Source organism: Microtus pennsylvanicus, chromosome 13 (assembly GCF_037038515.1).
Source record: "Microtus pennsylvanicus isolate mMicPen1 chromosome 13, mMicPen1.hap1, whole genome shotgun sequence".
Lineage (NCBI taxonomy): Eukaryota > Metazoa > Chordata > Mammalia > Rodentia > Cricetidae > Microtus > Microtus pennsylvanicus.
Genome location: NC_134591.1, coordinates 51,863,409 through 51,875,860, shown reverse-complemented (window position 1 = coordinate 51,875,860; position 12,452 = coordinate 51,863,409). Strand labels below are relative to the sequence as shown.

General features: G+C 51.8%; 2 protein-coding genes across 6 annotated transcripts; one reads left to right on the top strand and one right to left on the bottom strand.

Annotated features, from left to right (window-relative positions):
* The first annotated feature begins 3,048 nt into the window (after positions 1-3,048).
* Positions 3,049-6,821, top strand: Cdc20 (cell division cycle 20). 2 transcript variants are annotated; one of them, XM_075945201.1, is made up of 11 exons: positions 3,049-3,176; positions 3,305-3,493; positions 3,596-3,744; positions 3,833-3,929; positions 4,037-4,165; positions 4,267-4,463; positions 4,582-4,676; positions 4,798-5,026; positions 5,190-5,315; positions 6,176-6,293; positions 6,577-6,821. In XM_075945201.1, exons 2-11 carry the CDS (start codon positions 3,313-3,315, stop codon positions 6,753-6,755), a joined length of 1,500 nt encoding a protein of 499 aa, XP_075801316.1. In that variant the 5' UTR covers positions 3,049-3,176; positions 3,305-3,312; the 3' UTR covers positions 6,756-6,821. The 2 variants fall into 2 exon arrangements, with proteins under 2 accessions (XP_075801316.1, XP_075801315.1); XM_075945200.1 differs by having other exon boundaries at positions 3,088-3,190.
* Positions 6,822-7,106: 285 nt separating this feature from the next.
* On the bottom strand, positions 7,107-11,481 carry Elovl1 (ELOVL fatty acid elongase 1). 4 transcript variants are annotated; one of them, XM_075945202.1, is made up of 8 exons: positions 11,334-11,481; positions 9,173-9,232; positions 8,813-9,003; positions 8,571-8,651; positions 8,373-8,429; positions 8,190-8,295; positions 7,968-8,104; positions 7,107-7,815 (listed from the first exon to the last, which is right to left on the bottom strand). In XM_075945202.1, exons 2-8 carry the CDS (start codon positions 9,216-9,218, stop codon positions 7,594-7,596), a joined length of 840 nt encoding a protein of 279 aa, XP_075801317.1. In that variant the 5' UTR covers positions 9,219-9,232; positions 11,334-11,481; the 3' UTR covers positions 7,107-7,593. The 4 variants fall into 4 exon arrangements, with proteins under 4 accessions (XP_075801317.1, XP_075801321.1, XP_075801319.1 ...); XM_075945206.1 differs by lacking the exon at positions 11,334-11,481 and adding an exon at positions 9,782-11,274; XM_075945204.1 differs by lacking the exon at positions 11,334-11,481 and adding an exon at positions 9,835-11,274.
* Positions 11,482-12,452: the final 971 nt, after the last annotated feature.

Here is a 12,452-nt window from a genome sequence, read left to right as displayed (position 1 = left end):
GACCGCTAGCACTCAGTTCTCTCATCCTCCCCACAGAATCACCAGTGACTTGTTTCTCAAGTGGCCAGATCTTTCCCTTGCCTAGTTTATATCATAAATGGTAAGGTTCTGTTTTTGTTGTTGCTTTGGTTTGGTTTTTGGAGACACAGTCTCTCTGTGTAGACCTGTCCTGAAACTCACACTGTAGTGCAAGCTGACCTCGAACTCATAGAGATCCCCGCCACTGTCCCCAGAGTGCTGGGATTAAAGACATGTCAGCACTGCTAGGCTAGCCACTGTAAGCCTCTGCCTCAGGGTGCTGGGGCATGGGCGCATGCTCACTTTCCAATACGCATGTTCACTACAGCTGTGCTCCTGTCCTCCCTCTCTGAAATAGCCACCTTAGCAAGGCACAGACAAAGCAAAGTGCTTGTCTTGCTTCCATGCTGAGTCTTTCTGCACAGGAACCTCCACTGGCAGATAAAAGCCAAACTCCTTAGCTTAACATGGAAGCCTGACACCAGGCTACCCTTTCCTACGTTTTTTTTTTTTTTTCGGTTTTTGCTTTTTTTAGTTTCAGGAACTCTAGGGCATTAACACTCTAGCTTTCCATGGTAACTAGAAACAGAAAACCAAAAAAAAGTGTTTCAGAGCTAGAGACGACAGTGAGTTTAGACAAACAGTTAAAGAGTCTCCCACCATCATGGGGTGACCTTAGGCTAAGGACCAAATGCACCCTTTTCTGACTTCTTCCTTAGGCAGTATGTTGTTGGGATTGCAAAGGGTGCCTTTGTTAACATCTATTACCTCATTCTAACCTAATTTTTCTTATTTGTTTTGATTTTTGGAGATAGGGTCTCTCTGTTAAGTAGCTCTACCTGTCCTGGAACTCACAGAGAATCACCTGCTTCTGCTTCTAAGTGTTGAGATAAATGTGTAAAAGGTGTGTGCCACCATGCTTGGCTCTCTGACCTAATTTTTTTTTTTTAATGTAAAATGAAGACAGCTGATTTATCTGCCTAAGAGTTCAGGGAATTTGCCAGCTGCGGGAGCACATGCCTTCAATCCCAGTACTCCGGAGGAAGAGGCACCTAGAGCAGCCTTGTTTACAGAATGAATCAGGACAGACCAGGGCTACACAGGAACCTTGTCTGGCGTGAGGGTGGGAGGATTCAGGGTCACCCTTAACTACATGGAGTTCAAGGCCAGCCTGGGCTACAGGAGAACATGTTTCCAAAAAAAAAATTATACAAACTGTTTTAATGCAATAGTTAGATGTTCCATTAGTGGTATCCATCAGTATTTGTATCAGTGCTGTTTTACCTCCGAGCATCCATCCGACTCATTAGAGCCCTAAAGTAAATGAGTCAGACTTGGATTCTGGATGTTTTCAAACAATTTTTTTAAAATTATTACTGGAGGGAAGAGGTGCACTATGGCATAGGTGTGGAGATCAGAGGACAACTTTTTTTTTTTAACGTGCATGGGTGTTTTGCCTGCATGTATGTCTATGCATCTCATGCATGCCTGGTGCTGGTGGAGGTCAGAAGAGGGCATTGGATCCCCTGGGACTAGAATTATAGATAGTTGTGAACCGCTGTATGGGTGCTGGGGACTGAACCCTGGGTCCTCTGGAAGAGCATCCCGTTTTCTTAATCAGCTAAGCCATCTCTCTAGCCTCCCCCCCTCTTCAAAGGATTTTATTTTTATGCATATGTGTGTGTGTCTGTCTGTATGTCTGTGTCTGCATGAATGTATGCTACCTGTGAGCTAGGTTCCGGTGGAACCAAGAAGAGCCAGTTGGATGCTCTGGAGATATAGTTGTGTGCTGACAAACCAAATTCCAGTCCTTGGAAGCAAGGCAAGTAGCCCTTAACCACGGAGCTAACTCTCCAGGTCCCAGACCAGGATTCTTACCAACTTCTTTTATGACCATGGGCAAATCCCACACTTTGGGCCTTAGTTTTTCCATCAACACAACCTGGTTCAGGATCCGGTGTGGCGACAAACGCCTTTAAATCCCAGCGGATCTGAGTTCCAGGCCAGCCTAGACTGCATAGTGAGACCCTCATCACAAACAAATGAAATGGAGCCGGGCAGTGGTGGCGCACGCCTTTAATCCCAGCACTCAAGAGGCAGAGGCGGGCGGATCTCTGTGAGTTCGAGGCCAGCCTGGTCTATGAGAACTAGCTAGTTCCAGGGCAAGCTCCAAAACTACAGAGAAACCCTGTCTCGAAAAACAAAACAAACAAACAAACAAAACAGAACACCAACATGTTTATTGCTTACTGACAGGTTGCATGTAACCCAGGTTAAGTCAGAATCACTAAAATTCTCAAGACTCCAAAGCCCCACGAAAAACAGCCAAGGGCCGCTTAACCTAAAACCTAATCTTCACGACGGAAAAGGCCGGAATCCCAATCCTTTTTTTTTTGTTGTTGTTGTTTTGTTTTGTTTTGTTTTGTTTTGTTTTTGGTTTTTCGATACAGGGTTTCTCTGTAGCTTTGGTACCTGACCTGGAACTAGCTCTTTTAGACCAGGCTGGCCTCGAACTCCCAGAGATCCGCCTGCCTCTGCCTCCCGAGTGCTGGGATTAAAGGCGTGCGCCACCATCGCCCGGCTCTGTCTCACTTTGTTAAGCATCACACACGCACGCACATCTCCTCCTAGCAGGGTGTTTGGCTAGCTGGATGCATGCCAACAAGCTCCTGCCCTTCCCGTACAGGCTTGCCACCTGCCCAAGGTCTCTAACCACTCGGCTCCAGGGGATCGCGTTTACCCTTGTCATATAACCTCTACCACCCACACCCAGGCTCCGTTCTCAGACTCTCAGGTCACCACCAACTGCTCGCTCGGTCCCACCCGGAGAGACGTCAAGCGGTGGGCGGCTTTCGAGAACCGACAGGCAGCGCAAGCCCCGCCCACCGCACTCCGCTCCGGACTTGGACTCAGGCTCCGGGAGGTGGGTTCGGGATTTCTCCCGCAAGCTGAGCAGCCACACTCTCGTGAGATCTGAGAATCGTTCCCGGAAGACTCGCCCCTTTCCAGGGCAGCGACCAATGGGCAAGGGCGACGGTTAAGACGGTTGGGTTTTGAAGGAGCCAATGAGTGCTCGCAGCGGAGAGTTTAAGCACAACTGCTCGGCGTGCCTTTAGCTGGTCGGGAAAGAACGCGTTCTGTAGACGCACGGACTGACTGTGAGGACCTGGGGGTTAGTGCGTGGGAAGGCAGCGTACGGGGAGGTGCCGGTCTGGTGGGAGCTGTGTCCGGCGGAGCCCAGAAACCCCGGCAAGGTCCCGAGCTTGGTCGCCTCTCGCCCCCGTAGACGCTGCCATGGCGCAGTTCGTGTTCGAGAGCGACTTGCACTCTCTGCTTCAATTGGACGCGCCTATCCCCAATGCACCTGTTGCGCGCTGGCAGCGCAAAGCGAAGGAAACCAAAGGCCCAGCGCCCTCGCCCATGCGGGCCGCCAACAGATCTCACAGCGCCGGCCGGACCCCGGGCCGGACTCCTGGTGAGTTGGGGGCCGGGAGAGGGAGAGATGCAATGGCTGAGAATCGGCCTTCTAGCTCCCTCCAGGGGCCTCGACAGACTGTCTTCTCTCTCCCTGTCCCAGGCAAATCGAATTCCAAGGTTCAGACCACCCCTAGCAAACCTGGAGGTGACCGCTATATCCCCCATCGCAGTGCTTCCCAAATGGAGGTGGCCAGCTTCCTCTTGAGCAAGGAGAACCAGCCGGAAGACGGGGAGACGCCCACCAAGAAGGTATGATTGCCCAGGGGTCGTGAGGCACGAGACCTTATGTGTCCCTTGGATGATAGCGGTATGCCTCATTACCACCTATCTCTGTCAGGAGCATCAGAAAGCCTGGGCCCTGAACCTGAACGGTTTTGATGTGGAGGAAGCCAAGATCCTCAGACTCAGTGGGAAACCTCAGAATGCCCCGGAAGGTTGGTCCCAGTCCCTCCTAAGGGAGACATGTGCCTGCTTTTCCTGCGTAAAGTCGCAGGCAAGGGTGGTATCAGTTTGAAGGTCTAGACTCACTCTGTTGCCACAGGCTACCAGAACAGACTGAAAGTCCTCTACAGCCAGAAAGCCACGCCTGGCTCCAGCCGGAAGACTTGCCGATACATTCCTTCCCTGCCAGACAGGATACTCGATGCCCCTGAAATCCGAAATGACTACTGTAAGTGCATCACTGTTTTTGTCTGTGGATGGAGAAAGATGGCCTAAGGATGGACCAGTCCAACAGAGGACCTCATGTTCCATTCTTTCTGCCTCTGGCAGACCTGAACCTCGTGGATTGGAGCTCTGGAAATGTCCTGGCTGTGGCACTGGACAACAGTGTGTACTTATGGAACGCTGGCACCGGTGACATCCTGCAGCTGTTGCAAATGGAACAGCCTGGGGACTACATTTCCTCCGTGGCCTGGATCAAAGAGGGCAACTACCTGGCCGTGGGCACCAGTAATGCTGAAGTGCAGGTGAGACTGGTGCCTGCATTGTGGCCCTGTTGTCATCAGCCCTAGGGAAGAGCTAGCTCAGCTGCTAAGATGCTCGTGCCCAGCTCCAGTCTCTGATCCTGTGGTCTCACCTCTACAGCTATGGGATGTGCAGCAGCAGAAACGGCTTCGGAATATGACTAGCCACTCAGCTCGAGTAAGCTCTCTAAGTTGGAACAGCTATATTCTGTCCAGGTCAGTGGGGTTTTTTGCTCGTCTGTAGCAGAAGTCTGATTTCTGCCTACTTCTTGCCAGAACTGAAGTGGCTCTGACTCGATTCTCTGCTGCCTCAGAACTAAATCTCTTTTCTTTTCAGTGGTTCACGCTCTGGCCACATACACCACCATGATGTTCGGGTAGCAGAACACCATGTGGCCACATTGAGTGGCCATAGCCAGGAAGTATGTGGGCTGCGCTGGGCCCCGGATGGACGACATCTGGCAAGCGGTGGCAATGATAACGTGGTGAACGTGTGGCCGAGTGGTCCTGGAGAAAGTGGCTGGGCCCCACTGCAGACCTTCACTCAACATCAAGGTGCTGTCAAGGTGAGGAAGCATTTGAGCTGAGGTCTCTGCAGACCCTCAGCTAACAACTAGAGACTCTTAAAGAGAGATGACATGGTGGGGTTAGGCTGGGACACTTAGAGCTTCTTGACCAGCTCTACTGCCTCTCCATTGACCTGACCCAGCCTTTGTCCATCCCACCTAGGCTGTTGCGTGGTGTCCCTGGCAGTCCAATATTCTGGCGACCGGAGGAGGCACCAGTGACCGACACATCCGCATTTGGAATGTCTGCTCTGGGGCCTGTTTGAGTGCTGTGGATGCCCATTCCCAGGTAGTTTTGTTGGGGCTCGATAGTGGTGATTCATGTTGTAACCTATTCCAGCCAATTCCACTCCGACTCTATACCTGATAATTTCTGAACTAACTCGGTTCATTCTTGAGTCACCATTTCCAAGTTTGGCTTATCTCCAACCCTAGGTCCCAAGTATCACCTCCTCCCTATATCCTGAATTAAGCTCGTCACTTCACCTTGTCTTCCTGATGTATTGTTCCTCTTGTACTGCTTCAGAATGGCAGATCTGCTGAGAGATCTGAATCTCCTAGAATCTTTCAAGAGAATTGTTTTATCTTGGACTATCATTCACATCTGTCCTCTCATCACTGGGTCTTACTATCATTTATTTTTTTGAGACAGAGTTTTGCCCTGCCTAGCCTCAGACTTAGAGTGATCCTCCTGTTTCAGCATTCCAAGTGTGCGTCACCATGCCCAGGCTCCCTCTCTTCCAATCTTTCCTCTCTATTTCAGTCTGAGTGGTATCTTACTGTCCTTAAGCCTATGAACTCCCACAACCTACAACATCCAAATACATTAGAACATTCGAGGCTCTTGCCATTGATGTGTGCCTTGCTGTAAACACTCCGGCCAACCCCGTTCATTTCCCTCACACTCAGCCTTCCCTGCAGGCATTGGCTCTGAAGTCATATACTTGGACTTACTCTGGGACAATTTATGGAACTTCCTACTGGTGGATTTATCTTCCATAAAATAGATATTTGTCTTATGGAACTACAGTAAGGACTGTGAACCATTACGGTTGCATCTGTAGCACATTATAGAATTCCTAATACTAGTGGACTCAATTCTGAGTAGCCCGGGCTGTGTGTCATGCCCATAACAACTCTTTTCCACAGGTGTGTTCCATCCTCTGGTCTCCCCACTATAAGGAGCTCATCTCAGGGCATGGCTTTGCCCAGAACCAGCTGGTTATTTGGAAGTACCCAACCATGGCCAAGGTGGCTGAGCTCAAAGGTAGGTGGCAAAGGGAAGCCAGGCAGAGAGGCTACATAGTGTATGATTTCATTTGTATGAAATGTTGAGAATAGGTAAATGTGAAGAGTAAAGGGCTTTGGAGAAGATGGGAAGTATGATTTAGATTGCTGTGGTACCAGTTGGAACATTGCACAGCCTTGTAAATACAGTAAAAGCACTGAATTATTTAAGAGGGTGAGATGATGGTATCAAGTTTTATTTCAAGGGGACTAACAATTATAGGGTTGTGTGTCTATACTCAAATACACTGCTCTTACCCTAGGTCACACAGCCCGGGTCCTGAGTCTCACCATGAGTCCAGATGGGGCCACAGTGGCATCAGCAGCAGCTGATGAGACTCTGCGGCTGTGGCGCTGCTTTGAGTTGGACCCTGCCCTGCGGCGGGAGAGGGAAAAAGCCAGCGTAGCCAAAAGTAGCCTTATCCACCAAGGCATCCGTTGAAAACAGACCCCTCTTGGTTTTTTTGTTGTTGTTGTTGTTTTATTTTTTAATAAAGTTGTATCTTCCTTTCTTGTGTCCCAAGCATCCTTCCTAGGGGCTGCCCCTACTCTAATCAGAGCTAGAAATCTTGTGGGAACTTTCAGCCACATTTTGTTGTGGTGGTGGTACTGGGGATGGAACCCAGCACCTTACAACTGAGCTTCATTTGTATTTTGAGACTGGGTCTAGGCTAACCTTGAACTTCTGAGCTTTCTGCTTCAGCAACCCTCCTCAGCTAGAATTACTGCCAGCACTACCATCCCTCTGTGCGCTGTATGCCCCACCTCCATTTATACATTGACACAATCTCAGTGGTTTCCTCTGTCACTTTAATTAAGACACAAATGAGTACACCGCCTGTATTGCCAGGCTTGCTGCCCATCCTGACCTTTGGCCCAGAAGCTCATGCTTCAATGTGTAGTGAAAAGGAGCCTGAGTCCATTGTGACAGATTATTGCTGACCTCTTCAGTGTGAGGAGAAAGGCCACAAGACCCTGGTGGGGGCCAGCCCTGAGTGTTCCTCTCCCAAGTTTAAGGCAGGGAGGGGGAAGTGTCCAGCCCTTTCAGCCTCCAGTTCCGGTGGCAGACAGCAGTGAGACCACATCCCTGGAGCTGGCTGGGAGAAGGGATGGGAACAGTAGTCCCTGTAGACCAGCTGTGGGGAGGGGAGAACCAGTCCTCCTACTCAGTCCTGACCACATGAGCCCTGGTCATAGGTGTAGGTGGAGAGGACACTGGTGGATGCTGCCCAAGGTGCAGTCCTGAGGCACTTAGGTGGGCAATAGCTAGGCCATGCTTCTCAGTTGGCCTTGACCTTGGTGATAGCTGGAGTTCCATTTTGCTGGACTGTGCGGGGCAGCCGCTTTCCCTTAGTGTAAGAGTGGTACCAGAAATTGGAGAAGAGCACGAAGAAGAAGGTACCGTATATCCAGATGAGGTGGATGATGAGAGGGTACTGGTAGTTGCAGCTGGGTATGAAGTAGTATTGGCTGATGTGCAGTGAGACCAGGACAAACTGGATCTGGGAGAGAAAAAGACAAGGGTCAAAAACAGGTTTGGGAGGGAGGAGAATAGAAATGAAGGCTTTAGGGAAGGACGGTATGAGACTGGCTGGGTAAAAGAAGGAACTAAGGAATATTGGGGGTTTAGTTTTAGACCCATCAGGCCCCTCACCAGCTGAATGGCTGTCATATGTTTTTTCCACCAAAGGTAGGGTTGAGCCACAGGACCAAGGGCAGACAATCCATAGTATAGGTACATGACAACATGTACGGAGGAGTTTATCATGGCATGGAAAGAGCCCATTCCTCCTACGATGGAAAGAAAGCAAGAGTCAGGAAAATAAGCCTCTGCTCCCAGTGGCCACCCTTCTCTCCAGTGGCCTCAACTGCTCACCTGGAGCAATGTTTATCCCCCACCACCAGCTCCAGGGAAGCACAGAATGATGGAAGACATGGAGGAAGGTCACCTGCCCGTCTTTCTTCCGGAGAATAAATATCACCTGCGAGAAGAGTGGAGGAAAGGCTGAGTGCCAGTGCCTGCCTTTCTCCCCCAGTTCTAATATCCATTGCTACTCACTGTGTCCATCAGCTCAATGACCTTGGAAAACATGAAGAGCCAGGCCACTCGAACCATCTGTAACAAGTTAGATCAGTCTTAATGCGTTTTACACAGTACCTAAACAGCCTCTGCTTACTGGCCAGACACACACAGGACTTCTCTGAGTGCTCCTTTTATCTAGGTTGCTTATGATTTTCTACCTAAGGCTCTACTTACCCGAAGTGCCTCAGGGCTATTGGAAAAGTCTATAGGGTCACAGCGCCAGGTGTATGTAGTCAGCCAACCAGACATTAGGAACTAGGAAAAAATAAGAATTAGACCAGAGTTCCTCTCTCCCTGTAACTCCTCCCCTTCACCAAATGAACCTCTGGAAGGTAGACATGCCATGCACTGGCCCATGCCCTATGCCCTAACCCTTACCCTGCAGACAGAACTACAGCCCAGGCATTCCAGCCTACCTCATAGACAATGTAGAGGGAGAATATCACCAGTGAGAAGTTGTAGACAATCATGAAGCCACGAAGTTGGAAGGGCTTCCGATTAGCCATGATTCGAGGCCCAAGTGAGAGGACGAAGTATACATAGGTCAGAAGGATGGATGTTATTAGCAAAGGGGACCCCATCAGAGGGTATTTCTGGATCCGGGGATCTGTGAATAGGAGGTCAAAGGAGTTAGGGTCACAGGGTTCAAGATACCTTTCTAAGTCTAGTCATGAGATCAGGTCACAAAAGGATGAAATAGTTCATAAGGACTTCATTAGGATATCAACCTAGATCCCGGGGTCCCAGGGAAGGCGTGGCTATGGACAGCAGCTTACCTGCAAGCTTCATCAAGTCCTGATACCAGTTCACAACAGCCTCCATCCTGGCTAAGGACTCTGAGGAGGGATGGAGAGTGGGCATCAGATAGGGATCACTGCATGCCCCCGTCCTACTGTTGGTCCACAGACACAAGACAGCCTGCTTCGCTGCGACTAGAGCTCAGTGTACAGCACTTTCCTAGCACGTCATGACCCCGAGTTTAATCCCAGCCATGGCGAGCGGAGATACAGTGGGAGAAAAGGCCATTCTGCTCCCCAAGCACCCTGCCTGCCTGCAAAGAGCTGTCCCACCCTTCCTCTCCACACCTTCCCCTCCTCTCTCTCTACTCCTGAGTTTTCCTTCCTGGCCTCCCTCCCTTCCTCTGAGGCCGGTCTCCTGGAGTCTTCATCCCCACAGCACAGTTCATCTTCCCTCCTCACCCAGTCTCATCTCCCCGGCAGTGAGTGAGGTGAGCCCTCCATCATCCTTCCTCCAGCTATTCCCCCCTCCAGCCTCTCCTCTTTTACTCCCCTTTCTCTCAAGTAAAGTCCTTCTGGTTCCTTCCCGAGACTCCCTTGCCAGAACTCCCACCTCCATGGTCTTTCTACCCCAGTATCTGAACAAACCTCTGTCTTCAGGGGCCCCTCACCTCCGGCCGCGGCTGCTTCCCAGTGCTCACCTTCAGACTCTCTCCTCCTCTTCTCACCCGCAAGCTCCCCTCTCTCTCTCTTCCACTCCTGGAGCCTGGCTCTTTGAGACTCCTGCCCTGGCGGCTCCACCTGTCTGACTAGATCTTGCAGCAGCCCCGCCCTCTGCCCGCCCCCGCTACCATGGGCATGGGGTGGAGGGTGGGTCCAGGCCACAGGTCAATGCCTAGAGGAGCAGGACCCACCAGAATTGAGAAAACCAAGGCTCCAAACTCGCCACCTTAGACCAGCCAGATAAGCTCTGGTCAGAAGATTGCTAAAAATACACACCCAGCATTCTCTCCCAAGCCGGCACGAATTCTCAGTTTGTACTACTTCAGAATGGGCATCACCCTTCCCTTCCAGGGAGGGCAAGGACACCAGTGGTATGTGAGGAGGTGGGAGAGTGGGGGAGATCTCAGGAATCTTCCCTCCTCTGGGAGGGTTCCTCGTGGGCTAGGCCCCTCCTCCTCAAAGTTGGAAGGAATGTCAGAAGAAGGCTTACAGGGAGGGATTCAAAACCTACTAGCCTAGACCCAGGAAAGCCCAGGACTCTGTCCCATAGGGATCAGGCGATTGCCCAACAACCTCAGTGCTCCAGGTGCCCTCCATCACTGTCCTTTCTCAGGGCTCAACTCTACCGTTTCCATCTGCGCTCTCACGCTTATACACACTAGCCTCAGACCCCGAGACATACACCCTCTACCAGGGGCTAGCACACATCCACATACAGCCATGCAAATCTTGCTGACCACACCACCAAAACAGGCATCCCCACTGGACTCCTAGATCTTACACCTGGCAGGGACTGCATACACAGAGTGGCCCTCACACTTAACCAGGTATGGACACATGGAGAGGTGAGGGAACAGGGCCTCACTCCCACCTCCCTCCTCCACACAGGGCTCTTGGTGAGCGACACTGATCATTTCTTCACACACAGTCACACTTTGGTTGGTGGCTTATGTTGGAGTGGGGCCTAGCACATGTGCTCTCACACACGGTTCCTCTCTGACATGTGAGCTTGCCAGCTCCTTATCTCCCTCAACCACCTCCTTCCATTCACTCCTCACTCAACACCACACACACCGGTAGTGGACAGCAGGGGGTCAGACTTCTGCGAAGGATCTCTCCCTAAGCTTGAGGGAAACCCGGGTGTGTACGGTGGAACACGGTCAGTTCCTTTAAAATGGATGGAAGTGAAAAAGGGCACCGGAGAAGGGAAGGGGAAGGGAGACGAGGAGACGGAGTGGGCAAGGCCAGGAGGTGCTGGAAAAGAACTAGGTGTGAGCAAATGGGGGTCAGGGGCCAAGGTGTCGGGGGAGGGAGCATGCTGGGCTGGTCCAGCCCCAGTAGCTGGGACCTCCCACCCACTCGCCCCAAGAACAGCCTCGCCCACAGCCTGGGCAGGGCAGGCGGCAGGGCAGGGCTAGCCTGGCCAGCCAGGCAGGGGGCACTGGCACGTGGGGAGCCATGGAAGGTCCACACTCACCAGTGGGAACCAGGCGGGCAGCAGTGGAGGGTTCGGAGGGATCAGGGCCGGAGAGTAGTCCCAAGGGCCGCCTGCCGGCCACTTCCTCATCTGCTGGGCCGACTTTCTGTCACCAGAGGGGGAGGGGGCGGGCCGGGCGGGGGGCGCCTGCTGATTGGGCGGCTGGCCGAGGCAGGAGGGGCCGTCCAGCACCCGCCTGGTCGCCAGGGCGGGAGTAGGGGCGGGTCGCCAGATCCCCGGGCAGGAAGCACACCCAGCCCCAGCTCTCCACCCCTTCCTTCGCATCTCTCAGCCTGCCCCGCTGATGACTGTGGCTTGGCCTGCACCCAGCTCCTTCTTGACGTGCAGCCTGCATGGTCTCATTCGCGGACCTCTGTCCAGTCCAGCATGAGGACCACTCATCTGCAGTCTGCGACAGGCACGCCTTAAGACGCCGGGGAAATTCCAGGGTTCAACCATTCTCTCAAGTGTTCTCCAGCAGGGGCAGAGGAGGGCCAGTTGTGCCTGCTAAGGGCTGATTGGGGTGGCGGGAGGCCTTAACGGGAGGCAGCAGCTTGCCACCACCGTACCTCTCAGAACCTATAAACTTGGATGAGTCCTAGCTTAAGGAGCCACGGAGAGGATTTCCTGGAATGGAGATGAGAGAATACAAGTGGCCCCAGGCAAAAACTGTGAATCATTGTCTAAACTAGCCTTCAAGGTAGTGAGTGGGGGTGGGGGAGAAGGCAAGTGAAATTGGCTGTGGTTCAATGTAGTAGATCTCAGAGGCCAAATGAGGCTGACTTTTATTCTAGAAGTAAAAGAAAACAAGATTTTGAGGCAGCTCATCTCATTCATCAGACATTTACCGGCCATCTACAATGCAAAACCACATTAAGTTCTGGTCCTGTCGCTTACACAATTTACAGTTCAGGTACAAGGTACTAGAGAGAGATAAGGTAAGAGAAAACCTGGACCTGAAGAGGAAACTGATGAGACTGGGAAGGACAGGCATGGGGGTTTCTACTCAGTTGTCAGTTCAACACTACGTGCGCCCCCCCGCCCCCCCGTAGCCCAAACTATTAGACCAGGTTTCAGTGATATGAAATCGCTTTCTCTTTGGCCTAGAATGATCCAATT

Coding starts and splice junctions, on each gene's coding strand:
- Cdc20 (XM_075945201.1), top strand. CDS start 3,313: ATGGCGCAGTTCGTGTTCGAGAGCGACTTGCACTCTCTGCTTCAATTG. Junction 3,930..4,036: donor ACCTCAGAATGCCCCGGAAG/GTTGGTCCCAGT, acceptor CTGTTGCCACAG/GCTACCAGAACAGACTGAAA. Junction 4,166..4,266: donor TGAAATCCGAAATGACTACT/GTAAGTGCATCA, acceptor TGCCTCTGGCAG/ACCTGAACCTCGTGGATTGG.
- Elovl1 (XM_075945202.1), bottom strand. CDS start 9,218: ATGGAGGCTGTTGTGAACTGGTATCAGGACTTGATGAAGCTTGCAG. Junction 8,652..8,812: donor CCCTCTACATTGTCTATGAG/GTAGGCTGGAAT, acceptor ATTTTTTCCTAG/TTCCTAATGTCTGGTTGGCT. Junction 8,105..8,189: donor GGGGATAAACATTGCTCCAG/GTGAGCAGTTGA, acceptor TTTCCATCGTAG/GAGGAATGGGCTCTTTCCAT.